Source organism: Serinus canaria, chromosome 2, assembly GCF_022539315.1.
Source record: "Serinus canaria isolate serCan28SL12 chromosome 2, serCan2020, whole genome shotgun sequence".
NCBI lineage: Eukaryota > Metazoa > Chordata > Aves > Passeriformes > Fringillidae > Serinus > Serinus canaria.
Genome location: NC_066315.1, coordinates 118735494 through 118755533, shown reverse-complemented (window position 1 = coordinate 118755533; position 20040 = coordinate 118735494). Strand labels below are relative to the sequence as shown.

At 37.7% G+C, this 20040-nt stretch overlaps 1 protein-coding gene across 5 annotated transcripts in view; it reads left to right on the top strand.

The window, feature by feature from the left end:
- NCOA2 (nuclear receptor coactivator 2) overlaps window positions 1–20040 on the top strand; it is a 187810-nt gene that overhangs the window by 105860 nt on the left and 61910 nt on the right. For all 5 annotated transcript variants that reach the window (XM_030237618.2, XM_030237614.2, XM_018910971.3 and 2 more), the window contains 2 exons: window positions 7609–7710; window positions 8589–8761. In XM_030237618.2, the coding sequence (XP_030093478.1) occupies window positions 7628–7710; window positions 8589–8761 (256 nt within the window). In that variant the 5' untranslated portion in view covers window positions 7609–7627. The remainder of the gene's footprint in view (window positions 1–7608; window positions 7711–8588; window positions 8762–20040) is intronic.

The window sequence follows — 20040 nt, the reverse complement described above, 5'->3', positions numbered from 1 at the left end:
TTACCTGTAATAGACTGTCTTTAAAATAGAAAGAATAGAAAAGATAAAAGAGGCTACAGGTGCATGTCAGGTTTTAGTACAAATCCTTTAAAGGTGACTAGAGTCTTTCAGCTTCCTGCTATCACCTTCCTTGTAGGAACTCTGTTTTCCCTCTTAGCTGTATATTGTGTGACTGTTGTAGGGTGGCGAAGGTTTTAGACAGTTTCACCTACAGTAAAGGTGGTAATGCTGTTTTGAGCATTACCACCTTTAAATAAAGGTGAAAAGGTGAATTTATTTAAAGGTATGCTTTATTTAAAGCATACCTTTAAATAAATTAGTTTATGTTTTTAATCTGAAGTTACCATCACCAACCAAGCTATTGGACATCTTGTTTATTTCAGCAGATAGGCATTGTTTTGTTTGGGGTTCCCAGTGTTTAGTGGTGAAGGATAGGAATACATCATTTGGTTGTAGAGCATGTGGCTTACATATACCAGGAATTCTGGAGGATGGTTTAATATATCTCTTAACTTCCTTTTCTGTCGCACTTCTTACTAGCGGATCTCTTGCTTAAATCTTATTTTACCAGACAATGCAGTCTTTTTTTCCTTGTATTTCCCTGGATTTTCACCTCTTGGTTTTTTAATTCACTTTCAAACCCTTCTTCATGTCTGTGTGGATTTGTGGAAACTCCTGTGCGTGTGAAAAGGCCGAGCTTCTCCCAGTGCGGTGCGGCGCGTGGGGCGGGCAGGCGGCGTTCCCTGCCTGGGACTCTGACAGGTGCGATGTGCTGGGAGCTAAAAGTTCCTCCTGAGCTGCTGTGGCTGACCAAGGAAAGGCTGGCTTCAGGCTCCAGTGGCCCCCCTTCTCTGATCTAGTATCTTATCCTGCCTCTGACAGCAGTTTCCTTTGGAGGCCTGGGAAAGTGGCTAGCAAGCGTTGCCTTTGGCGAAAAGGCTGCAGATTGCAGTGTGTATCAATATTAAATGTTTGCCAGTTCTGAAATGAAGCCAGTGAAAAAAGAGTTCATAAGCAGGAAAAAATGTGAAGAATCAGAATTTGCATGTGACTTCCAACTTTCCTCTGGCTTCTACCAGAATTAATGTTACACAGAGTGTGTTTCTAATTTTGAAACTGAGATAGAAAGCTTTCTAGTCATGGCAACTTCATAGGAAAAAAGGATGGACTTCAATGGCAGTATGTTTGAGTAAACAACCACAGAATTAAAAGCTGTTTTTTTCAAATTAGCTGTTAGAGAAAATTTTTTGCCAAACGTTTCACTGACTTGCAGTATAGTTTTTGTCACTAAACAGTATTTTTCTCAGTATTTATTTATTATTTCAGTATTTGTTTGTTACTCAGTAAACCACTGACTTTAGTAAATCTCTTTGATCTGTATCAGTTGTATGTTCACTAGTTTCATCTGTTGGTGGGCTGGAGGGGTGGTAGTACAGTTCTGCTACCTGATTGTCCACTATATGGTTGCTTTACCTTTTGTTTGCTACTTTTCAGGTTGAAATAGCAGCTTTGAAGGTGTAATCCTCACTTATTCTTTAACTGCATTTGTTAGGCTTATAATAAATCTGACAGTTTAACAGGCCTTGTTTGGAAGATGGCCTGCTCTGATAAGAGATAAAATGCACATTATCTTCTTCTACATTGACTCTGGATGATTAACTGAATTCACTGGTGCTGAGGATCAGTGTTGGAAGGCTTGCTCTGCATGCCATCTTCCATTGTGACATTTGAGGAGTTGAGGAGATGTAAAAATTCACACAAGTGATTTGTGCTAGATATTTTCCTGTCTCCCTCTTCACAGTGCCTCTGCTTTTCTTTCCCATTTGAAAGATGGATGTTTACTATTGCTTTATAATTAGGTTAAGCCTCTCTGTGTACTCCAACTTTAGCAGTTGCTGGTGGAGGATGTAAAGGAGGATGTGCCGTCACAACGAGAGCAGAGACTATTGTTTTATTACTGATAACAACAAAAACAAAACAAAACAAAACAAAAAAAAAGGAAAAGAAAAATAATTTAAGCATATTTCAGGCTCTGTTGTTTCAGTCTCCCACATCTGGTAGAAACTGGTTAGGTGTCAATTTATGTAGTTACTAATATGTACTATCCTAAAGTTTTTTAATTTAATATTTCAGTGTTTGAGATTTACATTTAACAATTGGAATAGTTACCTAGTGGGGTTTTTTTGCAAGTATTTTGCATGCTTTGACCTCTGGTAATGAAATGGAAAGAGGGAAAATGCACTTCTGGTCTTAAATAGGAAAAAAGTATTAAGTTACCTGATACGTCCTGTTGATACGGGTCATCAGGGGGAAAGTAAAATTAGTTCTTTGGATATTTTTGGAAATAATATATCTGATTGTCTAATTACCTCCTTCCTTGTAGGAAAATGCTGCAGTGAGTGTATTTATATTTCCATAGCTCTATTGCTCATTTATGCCCACTGGAATTAAAGTTTGAATAGCATCTTAGTCAGCATTAGAAGTTCAGGTCTTTCTTATTTTTGTAGTTTTGGTGTTTTCTTGGGGTAGGACACGTGGAAAAAAACATAATGTAAAGTAGAAGAATCTGGTACCATCACTGAAGGCAAAATACCAATTCCACAGTGGGATATTATGTTTGTATTTTGGAGTGCAATACAGCTCTCAAAAAACTTACACAATGAAAAAGGGAGTGCCTGGTCTTGCATGACAATTCATTCTCTGAGACATGCATTCAAATTTAACTTTGTAAGACAATTTCTTTTAAAATAAAACTTATTTAGTTCAATATCTGACATATCATGATGGGGTTTTTTTTTCATTATCAAGCATTTCTTTATCTCCCTCTCCTCAAAGTAGTGATTACTGCTGGTTTTGTTTTTACTAATTCCCAGTTTGGATTAATCATTTTTCTGTATCTTGCTAAATAACCCTTAGAACATTTTCTTGGTTTTTTGTTTTTATATGATAGATCTGATATTACATTTCCACTACATCTATAGCATTGAATGGATCAAATGGTTTAATTTCTTTATCTTTCTTCTTTCTGAAAATTCCTGTAGAGATGTATAAAAAGATCATTGGAGCAGGATAAATGCTGCTTTCTAATCTAAGGTAGTTCCCTTAAGGGGAAGTTTACTGGAGTAAAACTTTGAGTCTCTGACTTGTCATTCTACTCATACTGTCTTTAGTTTTGAATTGTCATGTTTCCTGGAAAAATTTAGACTTCAAATGTAGGACTTCTGTTTTCTGAGCTGAGAAGTTCTATGAGTAGGTCAGGAACCCAGGAATATCTAAAAGTGCATTTAAAATTCTTATGTTCTCCTGTTAAAATATTGCATGATATAATGCTATGAATGTTTGTGTAGTATAAAATTGTTGGTAATAATTAATAACCAAGACATTTTGATACAGATAAATTAATATGTATTGAGGAAGTTAAGGCAGAAACCAAAAAGTATAATATGCAATTTAGCTGCTTCAACCCAACAATGTTTATTTCTGTGTCTAAAATTCATCTATCAATTCAATAATTTATGACATTTTCTGTTTCTTGCTTGGAAATTTCCCAGGACCCTTCTCCTTGGTACTATCTGTGCCCAGAAGGACTTCCTTCAGAAAAATGTGGTTTGAGTTTCTTGCTTGTACCACATTCAATTTGTAGAGCTACCCAAAACTTCTCAAGTTCTTCATCTAGTGGTATGCATTGGTCTTGATTGTGAATTAGTTAATGGAAAAATATGTGAAACAGCTGCTTTCTTTTCAGAGGACATGAGGAAAACTGGAAGAGTGCTTGCCTCTTTTACTCACTAAGAGTCATTGCTGAGAAGTGGGAGATGGAGCTTTGCTACCCTCCTCAGCCTAAGGGAGTTAAATAAACCTCAATCCTTGTGTCTCCAGACAGTGTTTGAACTGCTTGCTCCTGAGTTTAGTGGTATGGACCACACTCCTAAAGACTCTGCACTGCAAGAGTTAATCAGCCTTGCCCTCTTTGCTTCATGAACATCCAGCTTTGGCCTGGCACCCAGGAGGGTGTCCTGCATGCTGGGCAATACAGGCATGGCAGCTCTCTCTGAAGAGGAAACTCCATCTCCATTGCCCAGGTTCTGGCTGTTTTAAGACAGTGTTACAGAAGAGTCTATCTACACCTTCTAAAAGTTGATTCTTCCTCATTTCTGTGAACTGGGGAATAGATTTTAGTTTCTGAATTCCAGAAGAATCCCTGACCTCTTAGCTATCCCAGTCAGACCCTAAATACCTAGGGAGACAAGGGTTTGGGGGCACACCTTTTTGTTTTTAGTACTGTGTGCTAGGTACAGATGAGTGACTTTCATTTTAGCCTTTGAGATTTTTTAGCTTGCTTCAATATCATCTGTCTAGCTCTCCACTTTGCAGAACACCATCTCTGGATTTTAAATTCTGCTCTGGAGCACAATCACCTACAAGACAAGAAAATGGCTTATAAAAATCTTTGAGGTATAGAACAGGATTTTTAATTAAGACATAAAGGAGAACAGAAAGCAAACATGGTAGTAGGTGGTAGATTTCCAGAAATAAATTATGATGAGTGAAAAAGACATGGGTAACTCATTCTAAGAATAAACTGATAATGCTGCTGAGAAAAGAGATGTAATAGCCTGTAAGTGCAAACAAAATAAATACATGTATTATTTGTTTAGCACTATTTGCTTTGTTTAGAAAGGAGAGAAGAAGGTGCTAGTTTTGTAATTATGATACTGCTTTTGTTCCCCTTAAAACAGAAGAATAAAGTTTAAAGTTTGTGGTGGGAGGTGAGTTTTAATATGTCCTCCAAAAGCTGATAGTGTGGACCTAGTGAGATTCCTACAGAATAGCATTAGTGTGAATGCAAGAACAACTGATTTATGCATTGAAGGATCTGCTGGTGACACTTTAGTTCCCACAAAAATAAAACTTCCCTTTGAAGTAGGTCTGACAGAGTAGGTAGGAGATCTGTCAGTAACAGTTTCTATACGCTTTCTTGAGGAGGGAGAGGGGTTTGGAGGATGGTGTCCACCATAAATGCTTACCTTCTTACTGCTTGGCAGGGAAGGGGAGTGAGAAGATGACAGTTTGACAGTATTTGTGAACTGTTATGCTTGCTTTTCTCAAGAAAAATAGCTGATTTACATTTCTCAGGTATTACTTGGGAAGCATAAGAAATGAAGGGATTCCCCAGCCTAATTGTTCTTCTAAACTTTAAAAGAACAACTCACCATCTGAGTCTGGATCAGAGATCAGATCTTGGGAATGTACAGCTTTCATCATGCTGATGATTTTTTTCTCACCTTGGTCAGTGAAAAATTTAGTCATAGAAACAGAGCTGTAAGGACAGTTCCAGCTCTCCACTGACAAAGCTTCTGTTTAAATATTGTCAGTTTCCTTGATAGTATCTTGCACCTTCCTTGGAGCTGTTATTTGTGATACTTTTGAAATGGCATAGTTTCAAGGAAGTGCTTAGTTCCTTATCTGTGAATGTATATTGCTACTCCTGTGCTTGGATAAATTCAGATCTGTATATCTGCTGGGGCTAGAAGTCAGTGAGGACAGTCAGCTGATGGGGACACCTGGGGTCAGGGTCAGGGTGTCAGCAGCAGCGTGTCAGACCACTCTGGAGACTGCAGTCAATGTCTCGTGCTCCGCAGGGCGGCTGGCACTGGCGTGGCTCTGTCAGTGCCCTGGTTCTGCAGCCAGGACAGAATGGTGGAGCTTGTGATGGTGCATCTTCCCTTGGAGAGTTGTGTCTGCTCTGCCATGGAACCTTCTTGCTCTGCTTACAGTGGGATCTTCTCAAAATAATAGCAGTGTGCATGTGCATGCAAATGCATGAGTGCATGTACAGACTCAGTAGAGAAAAAGATAATCCAGGTATCTTTCAAATACAGTCTGGTACCGTTCCTGTCAAGGACCAGATGGAAGCTATGTGTTACAGGCATGATACAGTCTTTCTCATGAAAATTCAACAGTATCTAGAAGAAGGGAAATGACTCCACTCTCTGCTCAAACTGGTTGAAAAAATACTGAGATCAGCTCAGTTGGTCAGAGTGTGGGGTTAGTAACACCAAGGATGTGGGTTTGGTCCCAGTATGGGCCATTCACTTAAGAGTTGGACTCAGTGATCCATGTGGGTCCCTTCCAACTCAGAATATTCTGTAGAAAAAATGCTTTCAGTAAAAAGAAATTTTTATTTTCTTTTAATTTAGGGAAATGTTAGGTGGTGATCAGTTCTGAATCTGAGATGGCTTCAACTCATTGCTTGCTCAGGTTTCAGTGAGTAGCCTTTCTCAGCATTAACTGCTCAAGACCTTAAACTTTGGGCTATTTCTGCCAGTATCTGAAATATCTTCACTCAGTTGGCTCATTGGGAAAAACAAGATTTCCAGTGTGAACATCTGATTACCAACAGACAGGCTGGCAGCTAGATTTTAAAAATGTCAGAAAGAAAAAGGGAAGGGGACTGTGTCTTTAGCCCCTAGCAATTCCTTTATTAGGTTCAGTGCATGGCTGACCAGGTCAGCAGAGAGAAAGGAACTGGTGGGACAGAAATGAAGGGCTTGAAGGAGGTGGTGAACTCCCTTGTTTTGATACCTGATTTCCACTTTATGCCAAAATGAAGTGGTCATACAATTACAGGCTCCAGCTCTTATTTTAGTATGGTATGAATCACCTCTTGGATACACTCACCTCCTTCAGGCCCCTCATGCTTATTTTTCTGCTAATCCCAAACACTACAGGAGCTCTCTGAAATGTCTAGCAACACCTCTCTGCTATCATCCTCACAAAACTGGCAGCAAATAGGCAGATGCTGAGCTGGGACTGCCCCATCTTCCATGAAAGTTGATCATTTACGTCATCTCCCTATGTCCTTTGGTGATTTCTGCCTCCAGAATATTGGTACTTGTTGAGAAATGTGTAATCTGAGTTTCATGTGCTTCTACAGGGCATAAGGAAACCAACAGCTGGGAGCAGGGCAGGATTTCCACAGGATGTTTATTGCACAAATTATAAGCTTGTGTTATTTTACTGCATTAGCTTGACAAGTTATTCTCCTTATGAGGTAGATTATATGTACAAAATATTTATCAGTTCCTCAGCAATTTCTAGTGCAGACAGATGTTCTGTTTCTACGGTTTTGTATGTGTACTTTTGCAGGCATTATCTTCTCACTTTTAACTAAAGCTGCATGCACTACCTTTTCACATAGCTGGGACACATGTTATATTTCATGTATTTCAGTTGTGTTGTGTTTTTCTTATTGTATGGCACTATGGCTTTTCCTTTGTCTTTCATCATTCAACCTTGCAAATTTGCCATGAAAATTCAGCAACTCAGGCACAAAATATACTTATCAGTTCTTACGTAACTCGTAACAGTCAGAGATTATATTCTTTACTTGCCCACTACAAATCTTCTTCTCAAGGAGTTTTGTGTAGCATTTTGTTGGGTCATAAACACAGTATTTTTATTGGTGCCTTTTAAACAAGCTCTATTTCGAATGATAGGTTTGCCAAGTAAAACCTTAGTTGAGCATGGAATGAGAAACTTGTAAATATGAACTGAGAACTCAAGACTTTTCCACCGTAACCCTTTCTTGCTCTTTCTTCCTTTTAGTTGCTGATATGTGTTCAAGATGAGTGGAATGGGAGAAAATACCTCTGACCCATCCAGAGCAGAGTCAAGAAAGCGCAAGGATCCCGATCAAGTTGGACCCAGGTTAGACCATTTATTTCTGGAAATATTGAGAGAACGAGTTAAAAAAATGTTACATGTACTGCTGTTTTTCAGCTAGAAGGTGACAAACAACATTCTTGCAAAGAGAAGTCAGTGCCAAACTATTTTATTGCAGTAGTTCTGTGTTGTTGAGGGTTTGGGGTGGGGATGAGAACCATTCTCTCTTATTGTTGTTTGTTTGTTTATTTTTGGATCCAGCTTTGTGCCAAAATGCAGAATTTTGGTGACAATTTAGGAGAGATGTAAGAATGGTTTTTGGCATTCACTGCAAGAAGTCTTCAGTCACTCATTTTGTCAATCTGAGATTTTTTTACCACCTCTGTTGTACATTATAATCTAGGTCTTGAAAAATATTTTCCAGCTTTACAGCTACCAACACAAATGCATTTTAAAGCGTAACCACTCATTCATCTTCTCTTAAGACTGCCATAAATTCACAAGGAGGCAGGGAGTATGGATTGCTCAGTGTAACTATTTAAGCTGTTTTATTTTCTCATACACAATCACTATATAATACTCTTTGCATTCTCAATGCCATGTGGGAGGGATACTTGTAAATATTCAAATCCTGACCCCCCCTCCTCCCACCCAAATAATCTTGTGTTTTCAATTTCTAATCCAAATCCTCTTTTGAAACAAAAACATGACTGCTGGAAAAAAAATAAGTAACATCTTTTCTAGTGCTCCTTTCCTTGTTCCAGAGGAAACCTTTCTGTGTGAGAAATTCATAAGTTATATTTTGGTAGTGAGAGAGGTGATTTTGTTAAACTACTGTTGAACCTTTTAAAATTGTCTCTGAGCTGGCCAGAAGGCAAGTAAACTGACTTTAAAGACAGAATTTTTATAAACTCCTCTTTCAGCCCTAAAAGAAGCACTGAGAAACGCAATCGTGAGCAAGAGAATAAATACATTGAAGAACTTGCAGAGCTGATTTTTGCAAATTTTAATGATATTGACAACTTTAACTTTAAACCTGACAAATGTGCAATCTTGAAAGAAACTGTGAAGCAAATTCGTCAGATAAAAGAACAAGGTAAGAAGACTAATTAATTGACTTTGAATATTTTGTCTTAATTGTTATTTTATTTTTGACTAACCTGATAGTCTCTTCAGCTTTTCTTTAGCAAATTCCCATGTTTTTTCGTTAATCAGTAATGAATAATGCTGTAAAGTCATGTGAATAGAATGTGTTAAGTATCATATTCAGTATTTTTAAAATAAGCTTCACTGAAAATTGTTTAGAGAGAGAAAATATCGATCAGTCTGATGTGTGTATCTAATGGAATTGAAATCACTTGAGCTTTCACAAAAGTTGGCTTTGGGAAAAAAAACCACATACTTTTACATGGATGAGTAAGAATCCACGCAAAAGAGAAATGTCCAGGAGAATGGGGTATGCAAGTATTCTGCATACTCGTTTTGCTTTCTTTTGTTGGTATGAATAGATATTGTGGACTAAATTATCTGCGTCCTTTAAATGATGACATCATATCCTCGACTACAATAGATTTGAAACTATTCTAATCTCTAGATAGGGTCCTGTTATAAATGTAAACCACAGAACGTGACAGTTTTCTTCCTGTTCTTTGTCTAGAAGATTAGTTTTGTATTTCTTTTCTTTTGATATATTTCCTATTCAAAGAGAAAACCCAAATCTTTTAGAAACTTTAAATTTTTTGGAAGTGGGTTTTGTGGCAAAGGTGTGTCTAGGCAGGCATGCTGCAGGTGTTTGGGGCAGATTCAAATTCTTAAAGTGGGTGCATATAATTTTTCTTTTAATGTAGATTTATGTCTCTTTGTAAACTGTGTTTAGAGTGATTCCTTTGATTTTCAAACAATTTAAACATTTTTCACTTTTCTGTGGGAAAATAACTTTTCCTTTTCCATACTGTGTGTGTAAAATTATAAAAGTGGAGACTGCATGTTTCATAATTAAGATACATATTTATCTAAATGTATAATTCTATAAGTAGATCTACAGTGTTAGCCATCAGTCTGTTCAAAGCTAAATGGAAAGTGGAAGGAGTCAGATTGTGTCAGTTACATCCAAAGTTCTAACTGATAAATCTTAGGGAGTGTTCTATTTCTCAGCTTGTTCTCTTTTTGCTGTTAGGTTGCTATGATTTTTAAAGTGGATATTCTAGTGATGTTGCCATGCCCCTTATTAGAAGTATACTTATTAACCTGACACAATGTCTGTCATTGTTTTGCACCTTGCTGTCTTTTGAGATATTCTTTTTCCCTTATTTTCTTCATCCTTTTCTCAAATTGATTTTTTTTTTCTGTCACCAAGCAACACATACTTCTTATCTTTACCTGAGAAAAGGAAAAGGACAAAAAAAAAGTGTGTTTTCCCGGGAAATGAGTGCACAAAGGAAAATCTGCTAGTCCACTTTGGTAATTCTGTCAGCAGTTCTGGAAAATCCAGTCTGAAAATCTGGCTCTAACTCATGGTAACTTCGTCAAATCCAGGGTTTTATTGTTTAGGACCAATATGACAGAAATAGTTTTCATGTTGTTATGAAAAACATTGACACTCACCAGACCAGGTTATATGTAAACTATTGAAGTCATCAAGGGCCAGAATTGTGCCAAAGCTGAACGTGCAGTTAGTTTTTTAAGGTCATAAAATCTTATTGCAGAAAACAACTGAATATACAGTCCTAAAGACAGACTAAACTGCTGTGAGCACTGTTTATTTCAACAAGTAGAAGTAGTTTGCAACCTTTGAGCAATAAAGACACTAAATTGCTCTTTTTGATGTTGATTTGTTACACAAGGTTCTTTGGTTGAGGACAATTAGATGTTCTGGCAACTGGGTATCCACATAAAACTCACAGCTTGTACAGACTGATTTTAAGCCTCTAAGGGCACAGCAAAACGGTGAGAGCTTCACGGTGGTCATTAGTAGCATCTCAGAAAAAATATCAGAATATTTTAAATTATTCCTTTGGGCTGATAAAGGTTTGATACCTATTCCTACAGAGAAGCTACTTCTGTTTGTTGTTACAGCAGATTTAAAAGGCTTTTCCTTTTAAAAAAAATTCAAATGACAGCATACTCTGAAATGTTATTTTGGAACAGGCATTTCTTTAACAAAATGTCTCACATATATTAAGTGTCCAAATTGCACAAGTAGTACAGTCTACCTGTACTTCTGTTGAGTGCCACAAAAAATCTGACATAAACCATGCAAACAGGTTGCAGACCTAGTGAGGTTATTACTATTGCTCTCTCATGTTTTATCACAGCATCTTGGGAATCCTGCACTTAGATATGCTCATCATTTAAATGTCTTAACTTTTAGGTTGTTCCAAATCTTTCTGATTGGTCTTCCACTGGAAAGACCTGTTAGAACACCTTGACAACAGTCAAAAACTTGCATTATCAATTTCTAAAACAAAAGTCATTAAAATAATGCTATACTTGCATGAAGGGCCATGAGACTCAGGTTAAAAATAATATTTTATTACAGTTGTTTTGTTGATATTAGTGTTATGCAGAATACTTGTAGGACAAAACTAAATGAACATCCTGAAACTCTTCAGTGATTCTGCACTGACTGGACAAATTAGGATGGCTTAAGGGCCATACAGTGGGTCTGCTCTGCATTTCTTCCAAAGCAGATTAGATTAAATTAGTGAGAACTTAATTTACAGTTTTATTATTTAGAAGTTTTAGTAAAGAGGTTGTTTCTTTGAAATAAACACTAAAAATTCTAATTGCACATGAAGGTCTAATTACTTACAAAAGCACAGTCAGTTATAAATACCTTTGAAAACAGCAAGTTTCATAGCTTCTACTGAGCTTTGTAAAGGAAACTTTATTCTAGGTTCTAGGAATGAGAACAGGGAAGGATGAAATGCAGGTTGATATTTGTTTCCCATGTCAAGCTAGCTGGGCTAGTAGCTGCAAAAAGTAATAGATCTTTTGCTTTAATAATACTGTATAATTTAGTATAATGGTTATCCTGATCTATTTTATATGCAAATATATGCTTGGAATACTTTATCTGTTATCTTTCTATCATTTCTCACAGTATATACTTCAAAGATTCCTAAGTTGTGGTATGTTAGAGATTTTGTTTATTACAATTTGAAGGCAAGTCATGAATGCCATGTGTAAAGCTAAATTCATTAAAAGAATTCAAGATATTTGGAAGATGTAACCATTGAATGGAGTTTTAATCTGGGTTTAGAAATGGTTTTAGTACTTGGGAAAGTGATCACAAGTTACTTTACAAAAGCTTAATTTTCTACTGAGGACTTTTATCTTACTATCTTACAATGATTGGATGGAGATTTTGTGAATGTCCAGAGGAGATGGAAAATGGTGATTATAGCATGAAGATGAAATAGAAGTTGTATTCATGTAAATCTTAAGTGGGTATCTCTGTTGGGGATTTGAGACTTGTCTTTCAAGCACTTTGGAAAACACTCATTCAGCTTTTTATTTATAACATAATAGTAATTTGGAGCAGTTGTGTTACATGGTCATTGACGTGTAAGCTCTCCTGTTGTTTGCAGTCCATGTTAAGTTTCTTGGAAAAGGTAGTGGTCATGTATGTTACAGATTTGTTCATAATGTGTGCAAGTAAGTTCTGATTTGCACATGCCTAATTTAAAAAACTTGTGTTAGACAAATGTAAAGACCATTGGGAATAAACATTCCTTTATATGCCAGATGTCCAAGGAGCTAGAAAGCCATTTGGTTGTGTTCAAGAAATGTGCTTAGTAAAATAGTATCTGATTGATTTTAGGATCATATCTTATTTTAAGAAGCAACTTCAGCATTTAAGATACTAATTTCTGTCATATAAGTACTGCTTGAAATGTTTCTTTATATCTCAAGACAACAGAATTCTGAAAGTAAATAAAAGTAATCTGAATTTTTTTCTTCTTTGGCTGACAGTCAGTTGAACTGTTTCACATCAATCTCGTTTGATTTTATGCCAGCAGTAGTCCTTTTCCTTCACTCTTGTCACCAGCCTGACTCCCCTCATGATGGTAGTGGGGTTTTTGTCATTATTTTTTTGATTGCTTTGTCTCTGTTTTGCTGGATTTTATTTCAGGGTTTTGTGGGGGTTTTGTGTTTTGTTTTGGGTTTTTTGTTTGTTTTTTCTTCTTCTTTTGGATATAAAGCAGGTTATAAAAATTAAACCCTTGCCCTTAGTTTGTAGCTCCTTTTATCTGTCATGCTGGCTCCAATCTCAGCAGGTAAATAACTCATCTTTTAAAGCAGAGACTATCTATCATATTTCACTGTTTGAACAACTCCTGCTTCAGACTTTGAAATTTCCTTTTGGTCATTATCTAGTTGTGCTTTAGGCTCCTGTCTGAATGTCAGCAATGCAGTAGATTGGAGGATACTGAAGATCACCTTAAGCTTCTTCAGCAGTTTCTGCAGCTAAGTCTCCTGACCTCTTTGGTTGGAGTGCTGAGGAATGTGTCCTGACAAAAGTGCAAGACATGGGGTTGTTTGGTTGGTTTTTTTCCAAGTCCCCTGAGTTCCTTTTATTAAACTCCAGGTCTCTATCTCTTATTTCTCCCCTTCTATTCTCCAAGCCTTTCTGTCTTCTGTAGCAATTTTTTAAGATGGCAACCACCTGTCTTGTTTAGATTCACGTACAGTGGGATATAATCTACTGTGGTAAATTATCCTCAAGTATGATTTTATGTCACTTCCATTTTCCTGCAGAGTCCAGTTTTCATGTGTCACTAGTTTCTGAAGAGGTTTTATGTTCTGTAGATCAGCTTTTCCGTGGTTGAGGGAAGGGATATTGGGTGGCAATTACCAGTCTAGCTGTTAATGTACACTTCTGAGATGTGAAGCAGACCTTGTTTTCAGAATAGCCTTAAAAGACAGACCTTGGACAGAATGAATCACCATGTGAAAGTAAAATGGTGTTGGGAGAGGGAGAAGTGCTTGATGAAGAGAGACATGCACAGAAACCTGTGTGAACTTCGAAACAAGGCTTGTTGTTAATCATATTTATCTTCTTTTTCTGGTTTCATATTTGATAGCAAAACCAGTTTTTGCTTCCCTGTAGCAGTACTGTGTAATCACAGGGGCACTCCAGCAGATAGTGAGTGCATTGTTGCCTCCAGCACCAGTGTGCAAGTAAAATCACTTGCTAAAAGAAAGCAGCATGGTCTTAACGCTGTAATGAGGTGTTGCTTTGGCTGCTGCTACTTTGAATTTATCAGATCTGAATTTAGACTCATATTTCACAAGGTATTTAAGCAACTGCCTAACTTTAAGCAGATGAGTAATCCCTGTTAAGTCAGTAGAACTACTTAAAGGTTCAAAGTTATGTGCATAAATATCTTGTAAAATCATGATATTACGGCAAGGGAGCATATGCAGACTTGTGTTTTGTTCGTTGGTTTTTGTTTTGCAAATATTTAACTAGGTCAGTTTTACTGTAATTATATTTTATATTAATCATATTTGAGATTAGTTATTCAAATTTTATGCCAATTTTTGAATCTTCTTCTTTATGAAGGAATTCTACATGGCTGTCACTGTGTGTATATACTGTATTTTCAATCTGATAGGATTTTAAAACTGAATTAACAATCACAGAATTTCATGCTTGAAGTCAAGGAGCTTATTCAGAGAATTTACAAAAACAAACCAAAACTCAAAACAACAACTATGACTGAATTTGCTTTGTTCTCTCCCCTGCCTACAGCTGAGAGTGATACATTGAAAGTGGCTTTGATCTTCCTGTGTACATTTTAAGGCTTTCTGGCTAAATTTGCAGTTTATGTTGGCTTTCCTACTTTCATGACTCCAGAGAACTACTGATTCACTGAAGAATTTTAAGTGGTTTTAGGTAATGGAGACCATCAGTTTCTTTTCTTTATCTGAAGAAAAGCAGTCATTCACCAGCAACCCATCAAGTGGGAAGCTTCCTGGTGTTTGCTTGTTTTATTGGAGTTGTGTATCATGCAAAATACTTAGCTTAAACCTTATCTACACATAAGTTAAGGCATTTTAATAATATTAATATTCTTCTGTGGAGGCAGTGTTATAATGTAATTAATATTACTTACTGAATAAGTAGCTGAAGACACTTTATGACGTATAACTGTGCCCACACTGGGATCAAGCAATTAAGAGAGGGGGATTGTTCAGCATGGAGTGGAGAAGGCTCTGGGGAAGCCTTATTGCAGCCTCTCAATATGTAAAGGGGGCTTACAAGAGAGAAAGACTTCTTACTGAGGCCTGTAGTGCCAGAACAAGAGGCAGTGGTTTTGAGTGGAAAGAGGATAGAAGTGGATTGGACTTCTTCCTTATAGAAGAAGTTCTTTATTGTGAGGGTAATGAGGCACTGGAGCAGGTTGCCCAGAGAAGTTGTGGATACACCATCCCTGGAAGTGTTCAGAGCCAGATGGGCTGGGGCTTTGAGCAGCTTGGTCTAGTGAAAGATGTTCCTGCCCATGGCAGGAGGGGTGACTAAGTGATCTTTAAAGCTCTCTTCCAACCTGAGCTAGTCTGTGATTCTATGATTCTCTTGCTTCAGGAAGACAGATAAAAAAGATCAAGTGTGCAGGCTGCAAACCAACCTGTGGAAAATAAGTCAGCTGTTGGAAAGCACTGTTCTCACCATCCCTGCCCTCCTCCTGATCATGAGTTTCCATTTCCTCCCTTACCATGACAGGAGCATTTCTGCAGTGGTGTGGTGAGCCTGAGCAGGTGTTTTGAGGTGGCCTGTTGTAGAGATTCTGTCTCACCCTGGGTCCCTGGTGGGGCCCCACTCCCACACAGGTCCAGGTGTGCCAGCCATGACTGAGCTAAGGGCCAGTGCCCACAGCTGTCCTGGTGTTGTTGGGCACTGCAGGGTGTCATGTGATGGCTGTCACCTAACAAGATGTGGCTCCTGACCATGGGCTTCAGCTCAGTTGGTGATGGATGACTTCCATGCCAGAGATAATTTACTTGAAGTTTTAGACTGAAAATCTAAGCTTTGAATACAGGTTATGGGTTAAAGTTAAAAAGAAACTAAATGTAACTCTTAACTGTTGAAGTTCTGGTTTTTTTCAGGTAGAAATGGTCATTACTGGCAAGTGCTACAGGAAAACTTTCTTGTTTGTTTTGCATCCTACTTATATTTGTTTTTCTTTAGTCTTTGTGTTCTTTCATAAATTCTAAATGTCCAAGAGAAAAAAAATAGTTCAAGCTAGCAAAGTGTGGCTGTTTACTTTGTATTATATAGCTGCAAAGATGATTGCAGTGTAAGAGGTTGTGATCTCTAATACCATTGCTTGGAAATGCTATAAAGGACTGAGCTGCTTCTCCTGTATTTAACCTTCTTTGGGGAATAGTGTCAAGTGTTCCCTCTTTGTTCTTTACAGGAATATCTTCATTAAAGTTTTGGTTTAGTTACTTTAACATGTAATGATCATATTATGGTCTGTGTACTGCTGGGATTGTAGTAAAAATGTCTTGCATAAGAGAGATGGAGACATCTTGAAATTTTGGGATTTGGAGGCTGCCTCCTTGATTGTTCTCAGACTGCATTTAAATTGTCACTGAGCACTTTAAACTTCAAAACTTTACAGGTTTGTTCAGGGTTTTTTTTACAGTTTAACACGTAGTCTCTTATGAACTGTGAATATAATAAATTCATTCAGCATTTTTATTTGAGGGGAAAATAAAATGCAGAAATATAGACTGACATCCATCCCTGCACAATATGGACTAAGCTTTTGAGTCTAGTGTTTCTCACCAGCTGTTCTTTCTTTAGAGGTGTGGTCAGAAACAAAGGCTGCGTTTCGGTGCTAAAAAATAAATGCTGAGTTTAGCTTTTAAAGAACAATTGTGGCCTTCTGATTTGAGTCCTAATGGTAGTGGTTTTAGTCCCTTGTTGCTGGATGGTTTGCAATGTAAAAGGTGCTGACTGTGGAACACCACATCTTGCTGTGTGCTTTAGATTAGAGAATGCAATGTCTTAATCTCAGCAGCACATAAAGCAAGTAAATGAAGGAGACTTCATGTTACCTTGGCTCTCTGTCTGAAGCTTAATTTATGGAATAGCAAATTAAAAATTCACTGTGAATAGTGATGATACTTCAGTCAAAAAAAGATCATCTATTTTAAGGAATCTAGCTTTTGTTACACAGCTTTTATCTTTTCTTTTTAAAGACTGCAGCTTGAAAAGCAATAATATAATATTTACTCACAATAGGATGCAATGCCTTTCATACCATGTTTGAATCCTGAAAACCTGTGGATTCACAGCAGATTGAAGAAGCATTGATCAAAGGCTTCTCTGTGTTCAAACTAGAACCAAGATAATTGCATCTGTCCTAAGTCATGCATTTTGTTATTGCTGCAAAACATTCTGTGTATGGACAGTTAGTTGGAAATAGTGGTCCTTGAATGTGAAATCACCAAGGATATGAAAACCAATAAGTCAGCTATTACTGCTTCAGCTTACAGTTTCTTTTATGAAAACCCTCAGTGGGCAGTTGGGGGAAAATCACGGACTGAAGATTGAAGGGTGACATAGCAAGTGATCAGTTGCCTGCTGTGTCATGAACACTGTTGAACTCATAATGAATGCCCTCAGACAAAGGACTAGAGAGTCAATACATGCATGATTTGTTTCCTTTCATCATTATGGGGTGATGACACATCTTAATGTATTTTACAAGACAAGGGGTACTCTTAATATATTCCCTGCACACTTAACCACACACATACTCTTTTTGACTTGCACAAGATCAGAGGAGGGGAAAGGAGAGACAGAAAAGTACAGAAAAATTTAAAGTTCTCCTGAAGTGGATAACTCCATAGACCATGAATCCATTAAGTAGATACTCCATAACTGAGGTGCTTCAGATATGCCCATGTTATCTGAATAAGTATCCTCATGCTTTATTGGACGAGGCAGCCGTGTCGTGCGTCCCTTCACTGAGGCCCAGGTCGTCTCAGAGCAGAAATGCATGTCCCTGCACCTTGCTTTGCTCACTGTCATGAACCAGAATGGAGCTCCACAGTGTGCCTGCCACAGAGGACTCCAGCACACAAAGGCAGGATACAGCCTCACAGCTGGAATTTGTGACTGACTCATACGGAAGGAGCAGATTGTTAATGGGAAGTTAACTGAAATCGGGTGCAACTTACTGAAGGAATTGGTAGGTTCTGTTAGCCCTCCCAAAGAAATGTGAATGATCTTCAAAATACTCAGTGGAAGTTCTTGTCATGATCCAGGAGTTGGTGAAATATTTTGGGATGTGTTACAGAGAGCTGGCTAGGCAGTTAGAATGGTCTCTTGTCATCTTAAGAGATCTGATCCTGAGCCTTATACTAGTACTTTTTCTCCTGAGGCACAATTTCCTAGAAAGACTTGGAACAACCTGCCATTCCCATGATTCTTCTGAGGGAGATGACTTCCAGAGACAAATTAGGTGTGGGCCTATATTCAACACTGGAGAGGAAGTATGTTTAAATATAGCATATTTCTACTTGGAAATTAAAAATAATAAAAAAAAAAAAGAGGAAAAGATATCAAGGTTGTTATTTCTAAATATAGATTGGAAAACTCAGAGGGACCCTCATTTAGATTTTTTTTTGGTTTATTTATTTTGATGTTTGGTGGAAAAAATAGCAAGGTATTTTGTGCCAATCACATAAAATTCTTCCTGTCTTGGTTCTTTTGTATAAAGCCTTTCACCATCTTGGGTTGCAGGAAAGATTTGAATGTTTGGGGTTTTTTTTTTCTGTTTTTAGTTGTTTCTTCATATCCCCATTGACTCCTATGAATGCAATGCTCCCTGTCACTAATTTTCAAAAATGGAGTTTTGTGTCACATGGATTTTCTTTGTATTTTCAAATTTCCCCCAATTTTTTTGAAGGGATTTATTTTTAAGCCTGCACTGTTTTCTTTTCAGTAATTGTCCTGTGTTTTTTGGTTTTTTTCACACCTTCTCCAGTCCTGCTGTCTCTTGCCTTTGGTGTGACTTTAGCCATAATTTTATGACCAGCAACACCATACCAGTTTTATTCTGTTCACTATCATCCCTCTGATAATGTTTTTACTCTTAGTTGCTGTGGTAAGAAATCATCAAATAGTTTAGGGAATGTGACAAAAGTTACTAATGAACTGCTGAGTGTTACACTGATGAAAATCAAGGATTATTGTGATTACTGTTGAGCTTGAAAGTTGAGCCTCCATCTGTCTATCTGCAAGAGGTGCTGATTTTAAGTGAACATTGTAGTACAGATTGTCAGGCCATTGTAGTTAATGTTCAAAATATAATTATGTGTTTGCAGTTGGCAATCTAAAATGTAAATATGCCCAGTAAGCTTTTTTCCCATTACTTTTTGATATCAGTGGTACAGGCAGAGAAGCCAGTCTGTAAAACCTTTATTAAATATAACTGAGGGAGTATATTGGCTTTCTCAGGGTCATTGTGAATTATGGTGCAAGAATATTCTTCCTTTCCCTGACCTGTGTGATGGTCATGGGCATTGCCACTTACTCTTTCTTTGAAGCTCAGACAAGGAACATTTATTTCAACAGCTTAAATGCTTTCCAAAGAAAGGGGTATGGTTTCTTCTATTGTTTTTTGTGGGGATTTTTGTTGGGTTAGTTGGTTGGTTAATTTAATAAGGACTTTGGCCCCAGTATTCTTCAGGGTTTAGGCTGAGGTGAACACATAATACTGTGGAAATAACAGCTGTTATGTCAAAGGTCTCACCTGTTGGTGTTCTAATGGGTAAAATGTAAAACGAAGAGCAGGCACTCATATTTCTTTTTGCAGGCAAATAAGTAAATTGGAGACTGGAGGAAAATGTTCTGGATTATCACTTCTGATGTAATGCTCGGGCTTGGCTGCAGACCTTCATTACTGGCCTTTGTGCCAGGGAAGGACACGGCTGGAGGCAGACCATAATCTTCAACAGTTCCTGCTTAAAGCTACACGTGTTCAGCATTTTCAGGGTGATGATTGCCCAACAAGGGCCCCTCACTCCCAGCCTGTGCCATGTCAGGAGTTTGGGGCTGGGAAGAGCAGCAAGGCTACAGAGGTGGCTGGGCAGCACCTGCCGGCACAATGTGGAGCGTCCTCCACTGCGCTCCTGGTTGCCCATGGGGAACGGCTGGGGAACTGTTAATACAGCTCCAAATTTCTTCTCAGAAGAGAACTGATAAAGCTCACTGAGAAAAGAGAGAAAACAATACCATTAGTGTTCAATCATTTTCCTGTTTATGGATTATACTGACACATTTCAGACTGGGTGCTGATCCCTGCTTCATGAATCTGAGTTAGAGAAGCAGAAACGGGAGTGCCTAATTAATTC